We start from the raw sequence: 22,488 nt of genomic DNA, 5'->3' as shown, positions 1-22,488 counted from the left end.
TGATAATTCCAGATGTAGAACATGTTATTTAGTAGGAGAATAAATATTTCAGCTAATTCTGAGCAGTATAGTTTATGTGTGTGTGTATATATATATTATAATTTCCAAACATGACATTTAAGTATATTATTATACAAAAACATGACATTTAAGCAAGCTATGATTGAAAATCGTGATAATTCAAGATTTAGTATTTTTAAATTGTGATTTTTTATAAAATAAAACCATGCATCTCCTCTTCTCTCAATACAACGGGGCTGCTCCTCTCATTAAAAAATCCACAATTTTTTTAATAAAACGTGCTAAAAAGGACATGTCATTTGATAAGAATAAATATTTCAGTTTATTTTGAGAAGTATAGTTTGTTAAGTTATAAATTTGCTTTTCAAAAATTATTAGTTTAAATATTATAAATCTAAAAACTATTAAATATGTATATAATTATTAATTTTAAAACTCACAAAATTACTCAAAATAAATATAAACCGGTCCAAACTACATGTTAATAAAAAAATAAATTCAGCTATATAAACTCTTTGAACAATATAGGCATATTTTAGACGTTAATAACGAGAAAAAATATTTTAAATTCATTCAATCTGGTTCACACACTTGTTAATATAGAGGGAGGTTTTCTGAAACGTGTCGCCTAATCCCACCATTGAAAAAAGCATTTATTTGTCAACTAAAAAGACAGGAATAATAAAAAAAAAACACCAGTTCCCACCTCACTCTCTTTACCTGTAGTCTTTGCATGCACTCGTTTCTCGACCAGTGGGTGGCGGTGGGGCACATGCCGGTCACACAGCCATTAATGATGATTATGATATGGTTCAACGTCGAACAACTGAGGAGATAAATATTGATTTTTAAGGTGTTTGTTATTTAAAAATATATTAAAATAATATTTTTTAAAATTTTTATGTATTAAAATAATTTGAAAATATTAAAAAAATAATATAAATTGAAAATAATTTTTAAATTTTAATGAATGAATCTAAGAAAAGAAACAAAAAAAACACAAGTAGGCTTGCGCTGACCATTTGTCATAAAAGTCACTTGCTTGGCAGCCAGTTCTTAATGGAGATAGAACTTTAGAGAAGATTAGTCTAATGGCATCAAGATAGAAACCTCCTGCTAGCTGAATCTCCTTGGCCTTACACTTGCTTTTCTCTCTTCCTTGTAACTCATCATCCTCTTCCCTTCTTTCAAATATATACATATACAGGTACTTTTGTAAGTATTTTTTTTTAATGGTATATACCTCATCTCTCTCTCTCTCTACACACGTAGGTACTCGAAATCTTCTTTTATTGAATATCATACGTTTATACTCCATCTTTTCCTTTCGTTTTTTCAACAAATTATATACAGTTTGATTAAAAAAAATGAAGGGAATGCAAAATTTCATGAGGTTCACTTTCTCTTCATTTCCTTACAAGAATTTGTATATTTCAGGATATAGGTGTTAGATCACCAAACTCTAAAGTTCTGTGGGTTATATATCATGCAAGAGATGCTCCTTTTTTTCTTCTTCTTCTTCTTTTTTTTGCAGCCATAAAATGTTTTCTTTTTCGATTTTATGATAATGTCAATCTATTGGTGCATCAGAATATGTTCATATGGATTTGCTGAAGATATTCCATGTTGACTTTACATTTGGCAAAAGTAATTGGTAGGAAATGACGAGGAGGTTATCGCGTTGAACTTTATTATGAATAATAGCCTTTATTTTTCTTTCGTCTAGAGCAAGTTCTCTCTTCGATCATGCCACACTAGTAACAAGTAAACAGCTCGTGTTGCACTCAGAGGTGTCAAAGCGCTTAAATTGGCCTACTTCTATGATTGCATTATAGATTCTCTTGTCTTTTCTTCGAGTATTTTCTCCTTGCCTTTTTTGCTCTTTAACCAAGAATCTTTAGCAGGTGTTGTCTCGCAATGGAATCTTCTCTTTTCAATAATTGTGCTCTGAACTATACAAGTTAATTAACTCTCTAGGAGTTGAACCTCATTCTCTATTCATTGATAGCTAAAGTTTTGGGGTTAGTACAGGCTTGCTGGGGAAATGGAGGGGGAGATCAACGAAAAGCTTTTGAGAAAAGGAGGAGAGGTGGACGCTGAGGAATTGAGGTTCAAGGACAAGTTATGGACTGAGACCAAGAAGATGTGGGTTGTTGCTGGTCCTGCTATTTTCACCAGATTCTCTACTTTCGGGATAAATGTAGTCAGTCAAGCATTTATTGGGCATATCGGCTCCACAGAACTAGCTGCATACTCGCTTGTGTTCACAGTGCTTTTGAGGTTCTCCAATGGGATCCTGGAAAGTAGTTTGACTCATTTCATTTTGTGTTTCTATTCTTTGTTGGTACTAGTTTCTTGTATGGCATCCTTTAAAGATTGATTCTCAGATGAAAATTTGCTTTAAATTAAGGCCATTAAGTGGGAAATGAAATTTGATGTTTAATGCCTGCAGTATGTGACATATAATCTGGAAACTTGAAGACAGGAAAATATGTACAGGAATGGTGTTATTTTTCTCAAGTTTTGAAAGTACTCCCATTTTAAGTGCTAGAAGACATGCAATTGGTTGTATGGCTACCTGTATCCTTGCATTTCCTTTATTATAAATGTGTCGTTTGAATTTGCAGCTTGGCATGGCTAGTGCGTTGGAAACTCTCTGCGGGCAAGCCTTTGGTGCAAAGCAACATCATATGCTTGGAGTTTATCTCCAAAGATCATGGATAGTTTTAATATTATCAGCTGTGCTACTTCTTCCTCTGTTTTTCTTTACATCTTCAATTTTGAAGGCTCTGGGCCAGGAGGATTATATTGCGGAAGTGTCTGGAAATATCTCCCTGTGGTTAATCCCTGTGATGTTTTCCTTCATTCCGTCCTTCACCTGCCAAATGTTCCTACAAGCGCAGAGCAAGAACATGATTATTGCATACTTGGCAGCACTTACATTAGTAATCCACGTCTTCCTTTCATGGCTATTAACTGTCAAATACAAGTTTGGCATCCCGGGAGCAATGATGTCGACAATTTTGGCATATTGGATACCGAATATTGGTCAGCTTATGTTTGTTACCAGTGGAGGTTGCCGTGAGACATGGAAAGGATTCTCGACCTTAGCTTTCAAAGATCTCTGGCCTGTCATCAAGCTTTCTTTGTCATCTGGTGTTATGCTCTGGTAAGGCTTTTTATCACCCTCTGATTTTGTCCGAATCATGAATTACCTAGAATTTGGAACGGATACATCACAGCTTAATATGCTGGAGTATTCAGTTTACCATTCCGGATTCTGGCATGCTTTAAATTACACCTGTTAAAACATGAGGATGCCACTATGAAGATGAGTAAATTAAGGAAAAATGCATTCTTCCACTTTTTCCTACACTTGTTCATCTTTCACCTTCTATCACCACACATTGCACCGGTTTCTCTGTTTTTCAGAATCGATTCTCTGTTTTTCAGAGTCGAAATATGGTTTACTTTCAACACCGTATTGGTTGGTCAATTTAGTAACGAAATCACTACGTAGCTGCTATATGGGGTCGTAAAAGAAACTCAATATGGGATCGGCATGCTTGTGCTATGGTTATGAGCCCAGTGACCAAATATTAGAACTATTTGTGAGTGCTTGAGTTCTTTTATGATATAGTTCAAAGAACTATATAGTTCTTTTATGAATTAACATTCATTTGGCATCAAAATGGTAATTGTATTTACCAGGAGTACCAATGTAGGTATAATAGAAGTATAACTTTGACACCTTAAGTAGCTGGAATCGACAGGATTAATCGGTTTCAACAGTCTTGGAGCTATTGGACGTTGTTAAGTTTTTAACTAAGGCCTGCATATTTTTTAATTTATCTTTGATGTAGCATAGATTAGAGTTTTTTGTTTTTTAATAAGAAAGGGGAGTAAAAAATGTTGAACTTTTAACCACTGTTCTGTTGGGTCGATTTCTTCACTTGTGACGTCCACAACATATTCACCTGGAGGTTGAGTTAAATTCATGGTACATTACAGCCTCGAGCTCTGGTACAACACAGTGCTGGTTCTTTTAACAGGAAACTTGAAAAATGCAGAGGTTGCTATCGACGCTCTTTCTATCTGGTAATCATTCCTTGGCGAATGTTTTTCTTTTCTATACTTCATTCTTCTTTATTAGGAAAGTTCTTTAAAGATGTTCCTGCATTCTTCTTTATTAGGAAAGTTCTTTAAAGATGTTCCTGTTTGCAGCCTCAACATCAATGGATGGGAAATGATGATATCTCTTGGTTTCTTGGCTGCTGCAAGGTGTATTATCATCTCAATCATGGGCATTATCTTCTTTTGGAATTCATATTTATGGCGATAAAATCGGTCAACCACATAAAAAAGAAGAAGAAGCAGAGATGCTTAGAATATGTACGTGTGAGTGTGTATCTTTCAGACAGCTGGTTTGATTCTTGTTTCATGTTTTTGTTGGAAACTCCAGTGTTCGAGTGTCAAACGAACTTGGGAGAGGGAGCTCAAAAGCTGCAAAGTTCTCGATCGTGGTGACAGTTCTTACATCATTTTCAATCGGCCTTCTACTGTTTTTGGTATTCTTATTCGCCAGAGGATCTCTTGCTTACGTCTTTACTTCAAGTCATGAGGTGGCCAGTGCTGTCGCAAATCTCTCACCGCTACTGGCTTTCTCCATACTTTTGAACAGTGTACAACCAGTGCTCTCCGGTAACTTACCAAGTTCTTGGCGCTTCTTTTCTTGCATATATATACCGTAACTGATGTTGTAACCCCGCGAAAGGATCTTAATAACATCTGCATTTATTAATACACTGTCCACTTATTCTCTTCAACAGGAGTTGCTGTTGGGGCTGGGTGGCAGAGCATTGTAGCGTACATTAATATAGCGTGCTACTACTTGGTCGGAATTCCTATTGGAGTTGTGCTTGGTTATGTCATGGATCTGCAAGTCAAAGTGAGTCATTCTCATCGCTTCTTCCTTTCTTTCATGATATAGTTCAAAGTCTCTACAACCTTACACAGGATAATGGGAAAGAATCATATAGAAAGTGTAATCCTTTAGCATGTTTTCACATGATTGATTCTGCAGCCCACCTACTGGTTCATCGCTAGCTATTTCCTTTGTTTTGCTTTCTCAGAGATCTTGTTTTGTAGGGTGTTTGGATTGGGATGTTGATTGGGACATTTATTCAAACTGTTGTTCTGCTTATAGTAACCTACAGAACTGACTGGGAAAAACAGGTATTTTGGTTTTGCCTTCAGCTTTCTTTCTATACTCTCACTTCAACCCAGAAACTCAAGTGTGTTTATACAAAAACAAATGCATCTGCAGGTAATTGTTGCTCATAACAAGATCAACAAGTGGTTTGTAGCTGATCCCGAAGAAACAAGCACCCAAGTTGCATGAAGTTGGCTGTCCTTGATTTATGTTGTATACTTGTTTTTTTTTTTACAAAGCATCAATCGGTGCCCATATTCTGAACTAGGTAATTGTGATTTTTGAAGGCCAATTTTAGATCTTCAGAAGTAAAAGATGCTGAAGCTCCAAAGTTGTTTCCTGAGCCATTGATTCAGATGCTCTGGTCACCAGAGTCTGGTGTTCTAATTAATTACCTGCAATGAGAAGGTTTTTTTTTTTTTTTTAAATCCGGTAATATTTTGCTTGTTTTTATATTTTAAAAACATTTTAAAAAAAAAAATTAAATTTTTTTTAATTTAAATTATTTTTTTTATGTTTTTAGATCATTTTGATAGTAAAAAATAATTCTTTTTTTTTTTTAAAAAAAATATTATTTTAATATATTTTTAAATAAAAAATATTTTAAAAAACACAAATCATTTAAATTCAACAAAATATTTGTAACTGTTTGACAGAAAACACAACCGAAAATAGCACTTCAAAGCATGATGCGGTAAATAAAAGGACTTCGAAAGCAAGTTTTGTAGCGTCGATGTTCATCTGAAACACGGAATCTGGAAAATGCAGTCCAAAAGCAGCATGTTAATTGTGTATGTGTTTTTCTTTTTTTAATAGAGAGAAATGAAAGGACGGAAGGCCCAAGGAACAAAGACACCGATTGATTAATGTTTTTTTAAAATTCATGAAGTCTAATTTTTTAAAAATCAAATATTAAATAATTAAATTAAAGAAAAAAATGGTCAGTAAAAATAAAAATTAAAAGAATAAGGATTAAATTTGACATAAAAAATTAGCAATCCCTTTTGGTTTTTTTAAAAATCAAGGTATAGAGAGAAAAAAAAGAGAATAAATAAAATAAAAAAAGAATTTTTATCCATAGCCAAATAGAAAATGCACCAACTACAAGCCCCATAAGTGAATGATTGCATGACGACAATGAAAAAGATTGCATATGCCATTAGAGTAGAAATCCAAATAAAATACTAAGAAGTGTATCAAATGTTTATATTTAATCATTTAATTTAATTTAATTCGAAAACAAAATCTATTTAAAAAGCACTAAATTTAATAAATAACAACAAATAAAAAAATCAAAGATAACCCGAGTCATTTTGAAAATTAGTACAAAAAATCCTATAAAAAGAAAATAAAAAATAACAGAGCTCAATCTTCAATTAAATAAATGTTGAAGGATGAAATTGTAAAAACATGAGCTTAGAAAAAGAAAAGGAAAAAAAAAAACAAACCTAGGTAAATGTCCTAAAACTGGGTTAAACTCCCAAACATGCAACTCATAAAATGCTAGATTTAGGCACAATTAAAAAGTGCAATTCCCAACCAATTTAATGTTGAATGAGGAAATTGATGAAAACATTAATTTAAAAAATTTACCAAAGTAAAGAAAATAACAATAAAAAGAATGATGATCAAATTTGATAGAAAGAAAATAAAGGAGGATGATTTTTTTTTAAAAAAAATTCAAATTTAAGAATGATCTTAAATAAAATAATTAACAATAAAAAGAATAAGTACCATATTTAACAGATAAAAAAAATAGAACAAGGATGAAATTGAAACAAAATTTTAAATTTATAAATTATTTCACATAAAAAATTATAACAAAAAGAATAAGGACTAAATCAGAAGAAAAAATAAATTGAAGGACTACCTTAAAACATGTAGAGTCAAACGTGAAAATTGAGGATGAGAGAGAAAAGAAGGAAAAACAATGTCGTTCATGCCAAACCAGAGGTCCGTTGATCGCATGCATGGCCTAAGGATGGAAAAGCTGCCAAGAGAAATCGAACGCCTCCTTAAAACCACTGTTTGGTAGTCAAACACCTTCTCATACACCGCTCAAATGATGCACATAAAACCCATGTGCTAATGCGTGCAATGCACGCATCAACCATTTTTTTTTAATAAAAAATAATGTTTTATATTTATTAAATTACTCAATTATCTCTAAGTCAACTTAATTATAATATAAAAACTATGATGAAAATACAAAAAGCTCTTTATAAATAAGTTGTTGATGCCAAACTGGAGGTTCGTTGACTGCATGCATGATATAGAAACAGAGAGGCCATCGAAAGAAATTGAACACTTCCCCAAAATCATCATTTCCTAACACCTTTTCACACACTGTTCAAATGATGTAGATACAACTCATGTGCTAATACATGCAATGCATGCATTAAACATTTTTTTTTTAAAATAATGTTTTATATCTATTAAATTACTCAACTGTCTCTTAGTCAACTTGAATATAATATAAAAACTATGATGAAAATATAAAACAACTTGTAGATGCTAGTTAAAGAAATTTTGATTTAAAGGGTACTTTAGTTCTTTTAATGTGATGTTAAAAGTAAGAATATAAAATATTCCTGGACGCTAAATAAACCAATTTTGCTTTTGAAGGCAATTTAGTAGTTGTATTATATTTTAAAAATATTAAAAAAATAATTTGCTTTTGATCAATATTAGAATGACTAACAAACCCTTATCAAAAGACCTTATTACCTTCAACAATTAGGTTTTTTTTTTTTTTTTTTTGTGTTTTTAAGAATAACAAAATAATCATTAAACTATTCATATCTATAATGCAATATACTATTTCTTATGACTATTTTTCCCTAAAAAAAAAATACTGGGTGAACAGCTCTTTCATCATTTTTAAAAAATGAAAAGTAGATTACGGTCATGTCCTTGGACGACAAAAGAAATATACATGTATAGATGGACTTCTATGTCTTTTTCTTTTTTTAAAGAGTAACATAACATAATTAATCTTGTAATTTAAAAAAAAAAAAAATACTATTTGTGAGGATGTTTCTGGTCTTATTCGTCTGATTCATTGTTATTTTTAAGTTTTATCAGGGACAACTTGGTAATTTTAATATTTAAAATATTATTCCAAAAAAAAAGCTGCTCAACGTGTCATGACCATATTCAAGTGGTTTTCTCATAAAATAATTCAATGAAGAACGACCGGCAAATCTTTCACGTACGTGTACATGTTGCCCCATTAGCCATTAATAAATATTACTTTTCTCATAAAATAATTCAATGGCAAATCTTTCACGTACGTGTACATTCGAAAATTTGAGCTGATTTAGTTATGACACATATCCCTTTGCTGATTGAAAAGGCATGCTCTTGTTTATTACAATCAAGGAGCGTGTTGGCACATCACAAATCCTTTTCTATTTTAATATTTCATTTGATCTTCTCTGCTCTTATATTTTAAAAATATTTTTTAAATTATTTTGAAGTACTGATTTGAAAAATAGTTTATTTAAAATAAAAAATATTATTTTAATATATTTTAAAATAAAAAATAATCACGGAAATTAAGAGGCAAGGTAACTGTAACCGTACCTTGACGATGCCATGAATGTTGCGCCTACTAGTTGTGGATTCGGCGGTTCGCACGCCTTCTTCCATCAGTGAAAAGGCGACCAACCATTCTTCCTTTCTCCCTATTCTTTTTCTATCAACCAATTTTGTTGTTCTTATACACGAATACCTATGGAAAGTACAGAGAGAAACTAAACACATTGCACTCCTAGCTACTGCCTTGTTAACAAGCATCCGTTCTCCCCTCTCTCTCTCTCTCTCCCTGTGGACATTGCTTCGAAGCAAGCTTCAATCGGTTTCAGCCTCGAAGAGCACCTGAAAGGTACGCAGGCAAATGTTAAGGAGTAAATGCTTGATTTCGTTGCTCCTACGCTACCATTGATCTTCTCTCCCTTCCCTGGTTTTTTTTTTTTTTTTTTTTTAATTTAACATTTCATGTTCTTGTTCTGCTTGCTAGTTAGTCGCTATACTGCCTTGTGTTAACAAAGACGCATTCCCTTCTCGCCTTTTCCATTTCTCGAGTCGACAATAATCCAAGGCTGAAGCGCAGTGAGCTTCAACCTGTTTCAGTCTTGAGGGTACCTAACAGGTACGCATGCATATTATAAAGAGTATATGCATACTTTCCCTTTCCTGTTTTTATTTACATTTCATGTTCTTGTTCTGCTTTTCCTTAATTATCCCATCTCATTAATACAAATATGGTCTTTTTATAGTGCACATAAACCAGTTGTTATAATGTTGCTCTGCGTGATTTCTGCTTTTCCTTGATTATTTCATCTCATTCTTCTTCACCGCTGTGATTTTTTTAGGGTAAATTAGATTTCATGGCCCCTCAAGTTTCACATCTTGGCCAAATTAGAGCCTTTAATACAAAACTTGGTAGAACAAACCCTATAGTTCACATTCCTGGTGCGTAATAGAGCATAAATCCTTCCGTACACATGCACATTTAGAGTATGGTTGTGAGTTTGGTAATTATTGTTTTTTAAATAACTTTTCGTGTCGAAATGTATGTTAATAATTTTTTTTATTTTTTAAATAATTATTTTTAACATTAACACATCAAAACAATTCAAAAAGTACAAATCGTATTAAATTTTAATAATTTTTTTTTGAATTTTATAACAATATGGTTTTCAACTGCGTTCTCGAACGTATTTTTAAGTCTGCTATGAATTTTTTAGATTAATTTGGATGTTTGATCTAACTTGAATATATATATTTTAATTAATTTTACAAGTCTGAAGATATAAATGCAATTAAACCAGTAATAATAGATAATATTTTTTAAAATTAATCTAGGTACTAGCATGCACATATACACCTCAACTAATTTTCAAATCTCTGAAATTATAGTGTAATTAAACAAGTAATGATAGATGATGTCCCGCGTGCTTCATTCATCTTCATCGGTGTGATTTCTGGAGGGTAAATAAGATTTCATGGCCCCTCAAGTTTCACATTTTTGTCAACTCAGCGCCTATAATACAAAGCTCGGTAGAACAAACCCTATTTGGACTAAAGCAGAGAAAGAGATGTCCTTGTCAGAGGACCAAGCCACTCGAACCAAGTTAGATTAGCGGAATGTTTTATTTTATTTTAGTCAGATTCAACAGGTTCTTAGCATGTGAGTGAACTAGCTAGTTTGGAATTTGAGATCCCAGTGCGGTGTTTTATGCGTCCCTGTCCTTCTGCTGGCTGCAATTAATTCTCTGCAACTACCAGTCTCAAAAGTACAAAAAAGTAGGCAACTACCAGTCAGGCAGGCACATACAGCTACTGTTCTTTCCATAGATTTGACTCTCAACTCTACCACACAAGTCTCTATCACATCTCAGAGGAGATCACTAGCAAAAATAAAATAAAAATAAAAATAAAATCAAGAGCTCACCCAAGCAAGCTGACAATTCAAAAATGGCAGCGCATCTGTTTCCTACCAAAACAAGAAGAAAAGGGCTACCTAATATTCTCATGTTAGTGATGAAACCAGCCATGTAGAATAGGAGAGGAGAAGAGAACACTGTTGAGACTATTTTCTTATTTTAAGAACCAGATTTAACTTTTCAATAAAAGGATGTTTGGAAATATAGTTGTTGTTATTTTTTAAAGTATTTTTTTTTATATTTTAAAAATTATTTTAAAAATTAATATATAATTTAAAAATATCAAAAAATATATTAATTTAAAATAAAAAAAAATACCTTTCAAACACAGTGACAAACATGCTATAAATTGATTGTCCTCTATTGTCCCGGAGTACTTCAGTTTACAAGTTGCAATCGGAAGAGCAGTCAATATTGTCAGGGAGATTCATGGGTTTATAATAGTGTATAAATAAAAATAAAATAACTTTATTTTTTGGTATTTTATTTTTCTCCTCTGAACCAAATTATTAAATTCAAAATCAATAATAAAATTTGAAATGTGATTAATTATATTCTCATAAAAACATGAGAGGATAAGATTCAAAAATTCATAAACATATTGTATAAAATATTTCTCGATACATATGTTCTTCTTCCCTTTTCAACTTTGTTTTTAGTTATTGTTAACCCTCTCTTTTTAATGTTTACTGGAACCTTTAATTCTTTATCTGTTTTTATTAAATGGAAGTAATTTTTTTTTTAAATAGCAATAAATTTGTTTCTTATTTCTATAAAATTTGTTGTCAATGGCTACATTTTTTTTAAATAACTTCGATCCTATCACTGCAGCGATTAAATAGCAATTTCACCTCTGAATATTTTTTTTATTTGATTTGGTATCTCTACTTTTAATTGCTTTATTTTTATGTTTTATAATTTTATTGACTATTTTTTTTTTACAATTTCATTCATTTTAATTTTATTGTATTTGTTTGTTTAATTTATTTTTTTGTCCCCGTCCTTTTGATTACTATATTTTTATTCTTTTCTTGATTTTTTTTTTTAAATTTTGTCCCTCAATATTTAATTTTATTTATTTTTTTTATTTAGTTTTGGTCCTTATTCTTTTAATAATTTTTTTTTTAATTCTTTTCTTGACTTATTCTTTTAACTTTTTCACGCACATGTACATGTTGCCCCCTTAGCCATTAATAAATATTGCTTCACCACATTTGAAAATTAATTTGAGTTGATTTATTTACCACACATATCCCTTTTCATGGCAACATAATATAATTGGTACGTAAAAGGCAACTCATAATGACTTCGATGCTGGTTTCTTACCTACATGGAGCCAGCCACGGTTCTAAAACTCCAAAGGTGGTAAGACCTTGGGGAGTTAAAAATGGACTACTCAACATTCCAGTACATACCCTACAAATATGAGTTTCGCTTGAGGCAAGCAATGTGGGATATAAACTTGTGACGACTAGCTTGATTCATGCTTCTGATAGTAAAATTTGCTCATTGAAAAGGCATGCTCCTGTTTATTACAATCAGTATTCCATGAATGTTGGGGAAATCCACTTGAAATGAAAGATTCATGTGGTCTTGATGAATATATGATCACATCTCAATTGAACATGCATATCGCAAAGGTGTTCAATGTCAAGTTTATATTCAACAAAGAAAACTTGAAAAATCAACAAGTTTAGCATTCCTTCTTACAGAATCATGGATAATTCAACGGAAGAGAGGCTTCTTCTGCTGGAAGAATTTGAAAGCGAGGGCCTGAAGAAGAGGGTTTGGAATGAATCCAAGAAGCTATGGAGGATTGCATTTCCTGGAATAATAGCACGAGTGACTTCATTTGGGATGATTGTGGTGACTCAGTTATTCATGGGGCACATCAGCGAATTGGATCTTGCAGCGTTTGGCCTACAGCAGAGCATTTTGCTACGGTTTGTGAATGGCATTTTGGTACGCATCAAAAATCTTTTTTTTTTAAATAATGTTTTATGCCCCTTTGTAGCCATGGAATCGAGGAATGAATCGATGTCTCCTTCCTATCTTACATGTCTTGCCACCTGTGTGATCTTCCAAATATATTTAAGGTAAAGACAATTATTTCAATAATTTACTTACCGAAGTTTTTCCTTTCTCATGGAAGATTGGCATGTCAAGTGCGACTGAGACCTTATGCGGGCAAGCGTATGGAGCTGGACAATACCACATGATGGGTATTTACTTGCAGAGATCATGGATCATTGATGGTGTAACTGCAACCATCTTGCTTCCCCTCTTCATTTTTACAACTCCGATATTAAGACTAATTGGGCAAGAGGAGAATATAGCAGTAGAAGCTGGAAAAATCTCCATTTGGTTCATTCCCATCCTCTACTATTTTGTCTTTAGCTTGACCATCCAAATGTACTTGCAAGCACAGCAAAAAAACAAGATTGTCGGGTTGTTTTCTGCTTCCTCCTTTCTGCTTCATGTGCTTTTGTCCTGGTTATTTGTGATCAAACTTGGCTTTGGTCTTGCTGGTGCCATGAGTGCATTCATCATATCTTCTTGGTTGCTCGTTATTGGAGAGTTTGTGTACATCTTTGGAGGTTGGTGTCCTAATACATGGAAAGGCTTTACTAAAGCTGCATTTGCTGATATGTTACCTCTAGTAAAGCTCTCAATATCCTCCGGAGTCATGATTTGGTAAGTTCCAATTTTGACCATTTACTCTTTTTATTCCATTTCTCGCATCATTTTAAGATTACTAATGATTTATGGTTCATTTATTTCGATATATAGTCATAACTTGCTTTCTAATTGTGTTTGCTATAACCTTACAGCTTAGAATTATGGTATTCCTCTATTCTTGTCTTGTTGGCTGGATATATGAAGAACGCAACCGTTGCAATATCTGCTTTCTCCATTTGGTAAGAACTTGTTGTGCAAATCTCAATACAGTTGCTCGATCGGCACTATATAGTTCTAACTGTTGAAAAGAAGATGATTTATGCTACTTCCTTGTTGCAGCCTCAACATCAATGGATGGGAATTCATGGTCTGCCTTGGGTTTTTAGGTTCTTCATGGTATTTGCTTTAACCATTAGAAATGCGACTCCGTTTCGTTTTGTCTCTCTATATCTCTGTTTCTGAAGCAAGTGATCTCTTTTATAAAATGTCATGTATGTGCATTTCGTGCAGTGTGCGCATATCAAATGAACTGGGAAGGGGCAACGCCAAAGCTGCAAAATTTTCTATCAAGGTTGCCCTTGTTACTTCGATAGTTATCGGACTTATCTTCTGGGTTTTGTGCATGGTCTTTAGTCGGGAAATGTCATACTTGTTTACGAGCAGTGAGGAAATAGCAGAATCTGTGTACAGGCTTCATGTTCTACTAGCATTCTCAATGCTGCTGAATAGTATTTATCCAGTACTCACAGGCAAGTATTTCATTCTAATTCTATTATTACATGCAAATACTATATGAACATTTTCTGGTCCATTAAGTTTTTGCACAGCTTTAATTCTAAGTATCTTAGAATTTATTTTATGCAATACACGATCGATCGCTCACAACGACAAAAGTAAGTCAAGTGCCGGTGTTTCCAGCAATATATATATATATATATAAAAGGGCACGCGCACATGTGGTAATGTAAATCTTAACCATTAAAATTCCCTCTCCAGGTGTAGCTGTAGGTGCTGGTGTGCAAAGTATGGTTGCATTTGTCAACTTGGGGAGCTATTATGCGATTGGGTTGCCGCTAGGAATTCTGCTTGGATATGTAGCGCATCTTCAGGTCACGGTACGTAAGAACAATATTGTCAAGATATCATAAGATAGCTACTGCTTAACATTAAACCTATGAATGGAGAATCAAGCTACTGCTTAGCATTTTTATTAACAATAGTTTCTTCTCTGCAAATACAGGGTTTGTGGATTGGATTGTTGAGTGGAGTCGTAGTCCAAACACTCGTGCTATCCTATCTTACATGGAAGATTGATTGGAATGAACAGGTTTGAAAAGCTGTCATGAAATTATTATGTTAGAATACTCTAAAAATCATAGTCAGCTGATCAGAGCTATATCCACCATATGCAACCAACATTGAATTAATTCGTGGAACGCAGGTAAACAAGGCATCAGAGCGTCTGGATCGATTTTTTATTGAAACAACAAAGGGATCTGATGAAAGCTCCAATCTTTCTTGAAAGTAATGGACACTACTTGTTGCATGTTGAAACCAGATTTTGAGATGGGAAAAATGCTTCCGAATCCTGAGACCATAATGCTTTCCACTCTGTGAGACTTGAGGCAGTTTGGGAATGCGGTTCAATTTGCATTCTCAAAAAGTTTTAATTTTTTTTTTTGCTAAAATTAAGTGTGGTCTGTATTTTTTGAATTATTTTGATGTGTTGATGTTAAAAATAATTTTTAAAAAATAAAAAAACATCATTGACAAGTATTTCAGCATGAAAAGTTATTTAAAAAACAACCGCTATCATACTGCCAAACACGCTGTAATTACGTTGCAAATTGATGAGTGCTATCGGCTGGCTCATCATGCTGGCTCGGTTCACTCTCCTTTAGGCTTTCCTAGTTTAGTAATTACAAGCTATTCACGAACTGGAATTTGATATCCAGCTAATGCACTTTACGTGTTCAACTAATCGCTTGCAACTACCAATTTGAAAATAAAAAACCTAAGTTTGCAACTACCAGCCAAGACGCTACTCTTTTTCTAATTTCCTTTTCGTTTATAGGCCCTATGGACTAGTCCTTGTACATGAGCTTTAGATCAAATATTATTTGTTTTTACTTCTTACTTTCAATTATTATTAAATTATTTTTAGATTTGTTCTTCAAAAAAATTAGGACAGATTGATTATTCGCAATATTTTTTTTAACTTTTATATTAAATATATATTTAAAGCCATGTTACTTTCATTTAAATTTCGAGAATCTTTCTTACAATTAAACTATATTGATTTATCTTTCAAAAAGAAAAATTAATCATGTTCTAAATTTTTTTTTATTCCAAAATCCATACATAAAGAAAAGTAATAATAATAATTCTTAGAAAATAAAATTTCCTAAAAATAAAAGAGGAGAAAAATAAATTGAGCACTAGTTTTTCATAAGATTAGAAATTGAAGGAATAAATTTTAAATAATATGAGTAATATAGAACATAAATTTAATCTAAAACCTGAAAAATATATCATTTTTTTTTTATATGGATGTATGATCAGTTAACCAAATAAATTGAACAAAAATTTATAATTAAATTGATAAAAAAATAAAAATAATGATAATAAAAACTAGGCTTGCAAGGAAACACATTGTTTTGCTTTGAGAAGTAGGACTGTGCGCTCATGGATAGGAAACACATTGTCCCCTATAACTTCCCCTATAATTTTTTAATCTTTCAAATCTAATTTTTCCGACTTGTCTCAAAATTAATGAAACGATTTTAATGTTGCGTTTGCTACTGCTCAGGACGGAAGGGACAAATACATAAAAAATATAAATATGTTTGATTAAATAAATAAAGATAGAAATACAAAAAATAATTTATCTCTAAAACAATTTTAAAATAAATCTTTATACTTTTTTTTTTTAAAAAATAAAAATACATACCCCTTCAATTCCTATAATTTCTATTTTTTGGTTTTAAAATAGTAACTAAATGCTACTTTTAAGAATTAATTATATAGTTTGAAACACATTTTAATACATTCAAAAACACAAAAATCTTGTGAAGACAAAAATCCCTTCAAATGCTCATTGGAGTACTGAAGACAAAGGAAAGTTTTTGAACGAAGTGAAGAACTTTTATTGGGATGACCCTAACTTATTCAAATATTGTCCTGATCAAAAATTTCAAAGATGCATTCCTGACAATGAGGTAAGTAGTGTCATTAAACTTTATCATTCTGAAGCATGTGGGAGTCGATTCTCATTAAAAAAGACGACTGAAAAAATCTTACAAAAAGGATTTTATTGGCCCACCATGTTCAAGGACACGCATGCATTCTGCAAAACTTGTGAAAATTGTCAAAAAGTTGATACTGGTAAAAAAGTTTTGCTTTATAATTCTCGACTCCATTTATTTCCTAAAAAAATAAGATCAAGATGGAGCGGTCCATTTTTTTTGAAACATGTGTATCCTTATGGGGCCCTTGATATTGAGAATTCAAAGAATGACAATGTTTTTGAAGGTAAATGGACATCGTTTTTGAAAGCTTACTTTGATGAGTTTCCTGGTGAAAAATGAATCCATTAGTTTGAATGATCTTTTAGATAAAGGTTGATTATTTTGTTTTTCTCACAATTTTTTTTTTGTGTTCCTTTTTGGTGTGATTTTTGTTTTGCTAGTTTCTCTTACCCGGTCAAATGGCGGATAACGGTACTCCGTGACTCTTAAGTCAGTTCTTTCAGTTTCCCATGATAACTGATATCTGTGTATATATTTGTGCAATTCTTTGCTCTTTCTGCTTTCTTTGAATCTCTCCCCCAATTCTCATTTGAAAATGGACACCATTCTTGAAAAATTGAAAAAGTATTTTCCCGCTCTGCCTCAGAATGCGATTACAAAAATTTACTGTGCTTGATGCCATCATGTGCTTGGTGCCATGTCATGTGCTCAACAGTCCTTGGTGACATGAATAACCTCTACAGTCTTGGTGTGATCGGGAAGTATCTAAGTTTTTTATATGCCACCAGAGTCTTTCCCCTGCCAGTTCTGGGTTTGTAACGGGAATGCCCGCGTGTCATGCACTCATTCATCTCATCATTTTAAAGGTAGTATAACATGTAGAAGTTAGGGCACATGTCAATTTTCTAGTATCCTAAACCGAGGGGTTTCATTATGGACTTTGCAACATAGAAGTTCTCTTTCAGCCTGCTCCCTTCAGGTAAAATGCTTCTTGCCCATTCAATAATTTTGTCATACCCAGCCTCACTCAACCCGTGATCTGACGTGATGGTGAACACCTGTGCCATGACCGATAATTTACAGTGGTTTGTGCAGCCATCCCATAATGGTTCGTTAGAATCTTTCAACAAATCAAAAAACCTAGCTGCATCTGCATTAGGTTCTTCTTCTACGATTGGACATTAATTGACATTACATTGATTCATTCTCATTGCATCCATAACCATATTTCTATAAAGATTAGTGTTGTCATTTGCCACTTCATGCACGTTGCCAGCACTAAAAGTTGACCCAACCACCGTTTCTCCCATTCTCCTCTTACTAACAAATACTTCTCCATGTGCATACCAACATTGGTAATTCTCCATAAACCCTTTGTGTAATATTTGGATGCAGATACTTTTTATTTTGACACTTCCTGCATAGACACCTAATACCGCCTCCAGTAAAATTTCTGGGAATAGATGTTATGAAATTAATAAAACCCTGAACCCTGTTACAATAATCCATCCTCCACAATTCTTGGGGTGAATCTCGATACATCCATGAACGATCATCCATGACTTATATCGAACCTCTACAAAATTATGATGACATCATATATTACTTAACTAAGTTAGGTAAATAAACTTGCAAAAATATTACTTTACCTCGAGATTATCCAACAAACCAATCACAACTTCTCATAAATATTAAATATTCATTATGAACATTTATTTAACGTCCATATAGACGTACAAGTTAATATATATAAATTTACAGAAATTACCACTCCATAATACCATTGATAAAACTTAAAACGGGCCCATTAAGCAAGCTATTAATTATTTCAAAACAACACAATTATTTCAAAACAACACATGTAATTCGGTAATTCTATAAAGTTTTAACGATTTACAAACAAATACAATCTTACAAAATCTAAAATAAACCATAACAGGTATAAAATTATACATTCATATACTACAAGTTTGTTTGAGAAATAACAATAAAACATGTACATCTACTAACAAAATACATATACTAAAATAAATAAAAAAATTGACATTTATATTTTAAAAGATAGAATTACTTATAAAAATTGATAAAATCCATCTGAAAATCAAAACATGGATGCTGTGATCACAAAACTTCAAGAAATATAACTTGTTGTGTTGAGATGAGGGAGATTTTTGTTTGGGTGTTGGCTATTTGCAAATGGGGAGAGTTGGGATTAGAAAGAAGAAGGGGAAATAGGGGAGGAGAGGGTCGACAACAGGGAATTATATTAACTTTTTTCGACGGTTTCACAGACGGAAATATCTATCGGTGTATCCGTTGGCTTTTTTGTCGGGAAAATAGACACATAACTGTACGGATTAGCCATTTCAAATCTGTCGGTGAGTTCGTCGTTATTTTCAATGGTGAACCAGTCGCGTCACTATACGAGCCTGTTATTTTGAATTCGTCAGTGATTCCATAAAAAAAAACTTCCTCGCCAAAACTTCCACGTCAGTGATCGCCTTTTTTTTTTTTTTTTTTTTTTAATTTTGAGCTTTCCGTCCATAATTCAGTCGGTAATTGACCGAATTATGGACGGATAAATTTTGTCGGTAATTTCGACCTCAAATTACCGACACAGATATTCCGTCGGTAAATCCATTGCTATTAAGCGAATTTTTGGTAGTGACAGACGACTCAAACAAAACATATAGATCATTTCTACTCTGACTAGAAAGAAGCACTTCCTTTGTCATGAGATCCTTAACATAAAATAAAAAGGAATAAATTTTTTTAAAAAGATGTTATTCTTAAGAAATTTTTTTTGAACAAATAGCAGAGGCTTTTTAATGTCAAGAACATGTAAAATATTGGATAAAATAAACGTGCATTTGGGTGAATGAATTTTAGAGTGAGCAATATTCAAAATAATAAGGCTCTTACCATTACCAACATGCAGATGATCATTACCAAGGTAAGGTTCTGAACTAGTCATACTTACAAGGTTTGGCGTCACATAATGATTTGCACTTGTATCAGGAAACCAAATAACAAGAGTGGTTGTAGGGGCATTATTAAATGTGAGATTGACATTAGCTTGGAGAGGATAAGTAGCCAACTGAGAACACTGTTGGGCAGTATGCCCATATTCATAACACAACTGACACATCACGATGCGAATGTAACCACCAAAATGGTTACCTTGCTACCCAAATTGCATGTAGTTCAAAAGGGAAAACCATAGGAGAAACGATTTCCCTGTTGTTCAAATTGCTGGCTTGAAGCATAATTGTGAGTGTTGAAGTTCTGGGCTAAGCCATTGCCATAACTTCCATGATAATAGTTGCTGCAATTGTTATGCCTCCAGCCTCCACAAAACTGACCCTTTTTGCCAGTACTAAAGCCAGAATGGTGTTGCACAAAAAACACAGATGGCTGCTATGTTGGAGGTGGTAAGAGAGGACTTGTTATGACAGGTTGGAGAGAAGTTTTGTGGAGAAACTCATGTGTAAGGAGATTGTTATGAAGATTAGTGTAGGAGATGAGATCAACCTTAGTAGACAAGCTGGTGACAAGATCCTTAAAATCATTACGTAAACCCCAAAACACATACAAGTTGAATTTTGCCATGACGATTGGTTTGCCAGCAGCATTAAGTTCATCAAACAAGGCCTTTGACTTCTGCAAATAGATGTTGACAGAATCATCATTCTGTCGTAAATCTTGGAATGAAACGTGGAGTTGCATAATCCGTGGGTTGGAAAGAGAGGCTAGGGCTGTTTTCAGCCTTGTCCAGATGTCATGAGAGGTCTTACAATCCACAACTAAGTGCAAAACTTCCACATAAAGAGAAGATAAGAGAGAGCTCATGCTTAAGTGATCTTACTGCTTCTATGATAAGTATGCAAGATTGATAGACGATGAAGATGTCGTAGTAGATACCATATGAGAAGGAGGTTATGGTGATGTGTCATTAAGAAGAGGTATGATGGTTTTGGAGAGTTTTAAAGAGATTACCTGCTGTGTATGAGGAAGAGGTATGATGGCATGAGTAGTGGATGCACCATAGGTAACTAATGGTGTCACAGGGGAGAAAGAAGACTGAAGTGCTTATGCAGCAACAGAAGATTGTTGAAGTTCTTGGTTGTCTATTTAGCAAGAAAAGGTACAACTTGGTCTAAAGAAGAAGATGAAGATCGGATATAAGGAGGAAGATTGCTAGATTATTTTGCGGCTCTACTACCAAAGTTAAGTTCTGTTGAGAGATTGTCTTTGTATTAATTATGATGATTGTCCATAAAAGCAACTATTTTCTTTTGTACAATGATGTAATGTAATATATATAATAACTATTTCTATATAAAGGTGTGTTTATATATATATATATATATATGGGTCTCTTTCCTTAAGGAGAGACAATAAACGTTTGAGTTTCTGTAGAATTGACTATTTAGAGAGCATAAAAATAATTGTTTTATTGTTAGCAATCTTTATCCTTTCCTTTTATAGTATTAAATTGTTTAAATGTTGATGTTATAGTGGAATGCTCCAGTACCATTATTATTATTCTAGTTAGTGAAGATACAACATGAATAGTAAAGAAATAGTTTTTTTTTTTTTCCCAGCACATGTTACAGATCTGCCCCTGCTTCCATGGAATTTCGGCATCATATCATCATGTTTATACCATAATATTATAAAACATCAAGTGCGAAAGTGCAATATATATATATATATCAATTTTAGTTTTTCCTTCCAATTTTTCTTCCAACATCTAAATTTGTTGATTTGGAGTTCATTGCATTATAAAATCTTATTTTTTAATATAAAATAAAATTCTCTTTAATTACCTATCTAATATACAAGTTGTAGATTGGATTGTTCGCACACATTCTTCCATCAACGAACAAGCCACCAACCATTCTTCGTTTCTCCCTTTTCTTTATCTATTCACCAATTTTGATTTTCTAATAAATGAATATATAACCATAGAAAGAACAGGGAGAAAACAGACACACTGCACTCCTTCCCAGGTGTCCCAACGTCTCTCCTCTCTCTCTCTCTCTCTCTCTCTGTGGACATTACTCTAACTTCTGCTTGCTTTTCCTTAACTATATATTTCATCCCATTAATACAAATGTGGTCCTTTTTATAGTGCACATATATAGACGAGTAGTGACAATGTTGTTAGTTCTGCCGACATTCATTTTGCGATCATTAAGGTCTCCGAATTTGAAGACACATTATAGGATATTATCCCCTCTTAAATATTATATTATTATAAGAGTCAAACCTTTGGAACAAGACTGATATTATTATTAGAGCCCAGTAGGAAACCAATTTTTCTGAAATCAATTTTGCCAATCTCATCTTTGGCAAGGAGCAACAAGACAGTAGTAGAGAGAGAGAGACCAAGATGATAAAAGGGAAAGAGAAATGGAATGGTTCACATGTATGGAGCATCTCATTTTCATTCAATAATTCCGCACTATCTCAGAGTCATTTTACGTAATTACTTGGTTAAAAAGCCAAGACATGTCTTCCAGGGAATTTGAGTATCATTTCATACTTCATCTCTCCCATTTCCTTGCGATTACGAGCCCTAACTTCATTTTTGAACTGATGACGACCATTTTTCAATATCATTGAAGGAAGATAATCCTTATCTTCGTTGGATCAAGCGCATGCTACTTTTTTTCGTCACTAACCACACACGTAAACTAGTATTTGGTTTCCCTTGCTTAACAAGTTGGTCACAAATGTAATCTACATTTATGAGCTTATCGTGTCGTGGAGAATACATTAAATGCTCAAGTAATCGTTTGCAACTACCAATTTGAAAAACGAGACCTAAGTTTGCAACTGCCAGCCAAGATGAATGCAACTTCTACGCTTTCAT

At 33.0% G+C, this 22,488-nt stretch overlaps 2 protein-coding genes across 4 annotated transcripts; both read left to right on the top strand.

Annotated features, from left to right (window-relative positions):
* Positions 1 to 1,373: 1,373 nt before the first annotated feature.
* On the top strand, positions 1,374 to 5,653 carry LOC118042456 (protein DETOXIFICATION 21). The gene is made up of 9 exons (XM_035050137.2): positions 1,374 to 1,414; positions 2,053 to 2,320; positions 2,649 to 3,190; positions 4,033 to 4,119; positions 4,246 to 4,302; positions 4,484 to 4,722; positions 4,851 to 4,969; positions 5,170 to 5,256; positions 5,348 to 5,653. Exons 1-9 carry the CDS (start codon positions 1,389 to 1,391, stop codon positions 5,420 to 5,422), a joined length of 1,500 nt encoding a protein of 499 aa, XP_034906028.1. The 5' UTR covers positions 1,374 to 1,388; the 3' UTR covers positions 5,423 to 5,653.
* Positions 5,654 to 8,629: 2,976 nt separating this feature from the next.
* Positions 8,630 to 15,138, top strand: LOC118042455 (protein DETOXIFICATION 24). 3 transcript variants are annotated; one of them, XM_073403894.1, is made up of 10 exons: positions 8,630 to 9,119; positions 9,255 to 9,375; positions 12,396 to 12,645; positions 12,836 to 13,377; positions 13,515 to 13,601; positions 13,702 to 13,758; positions 13,873 to 14,111; positions 14,359 to 14,477; positions 14,603 to 14,689; positions 14,804 to 15,138. In XM_073403894.1, exons 3-10 carry the CDS (start codon positions 12,400 to 12,402, stop codon positions 14,882 to 14,884), a joined length of 1,458 nt encoding a protein of 485 aa, XP_073259995.1. In that variant the 5' UTR covers positions 8,630 to 9,119; positions 9,255 to 9,375; positions 12,396 to 12,399; the 3' UTR covers positions 14,885 to 15,138. The 3 variants fall into 3 exon arrangements, with proteins under 3 accessions (XP_073259995.1, XP_073259996.1, XP_034906027.1); XM_073403895.1 differs by having other exon boundaries at positions 8,631 to 9,119; positions 9,259 to 9,386; XM_035050136.2 differs by having other exon boundaries at positions 8,631 to 9,119; positions 9,255 to 9,386.
* Positions 15,139 to 22,488: the final 7,350 nt, after the last annotated feature.

Source organism: Populus alba, chromosome 13 (genome assembly GCF_005239225.2).
Source record: "Populus alba chromosome 13, ASM523922v2, whole genome shotgun sequence".
NCBI classification, from domain to species: domain Eukaryota; kingdom Viridiplantae; phylum Streptophyta; class Magnoliopsida; order Malpighiales; family Salicaceae; genus Populus; species Populus alba.
The sequence above is the reverse complement of the archived record's forward strand: the minus strand, read 5'-3'. Positions and strand labels throughout refer to the sequence as shown.

What these genes read in the sequence shown, in the direction of transcription:
- LOC118042455 (XM_073403894.1), top strand. Translation starts at nt 12,400, where the DNA reads ATGGATAATTCAACGGAAGAGAGGCTTCTTCTGCTGGAAGAATTTGAA. An exon ending in ATATCTGCTTTCTCCATTTG is followed by an intron (nt 13,602 to 13,701) that starts GTAAGAACTTGT and finishes TCCTTGTTGCAG; the next exon opens with CCTCAACATCAATGGATGGG. An exon ending in AGATTGATTGGAATGAACAG is followed by an intron (nt 14,690 to 14,803) that starts GTTTGAAAAGCT and finishes CGTGGAACGCAG; the next exon opens with GTAAACAAGGCATCAGAGCG.
- LOC118042456 (XM_035050137.2), top strand. Translation starts at nt 1,389, where the DNA reads ATGAAGGGAATGCAAAATTTCATGAG. An exon ending in GGTTTCTTGGCTGCTGCAAG is followed by an intron (nt 4,303 to 4,483) that starts GTGTATTATCAT and finishes TGGAAACTCCAG; the next exon opens with TGTTCGAGTGTCAAACGAAC. An exon ending in TCATGGATCTGCAAGTCAAA is followed by an intron (nt 4,970 to 5,169) that starts GTGAGTCATTCT and finishes CTTGTTTTGTAG; the next exon opens with GGTGTTTGGATTGGGATGTT.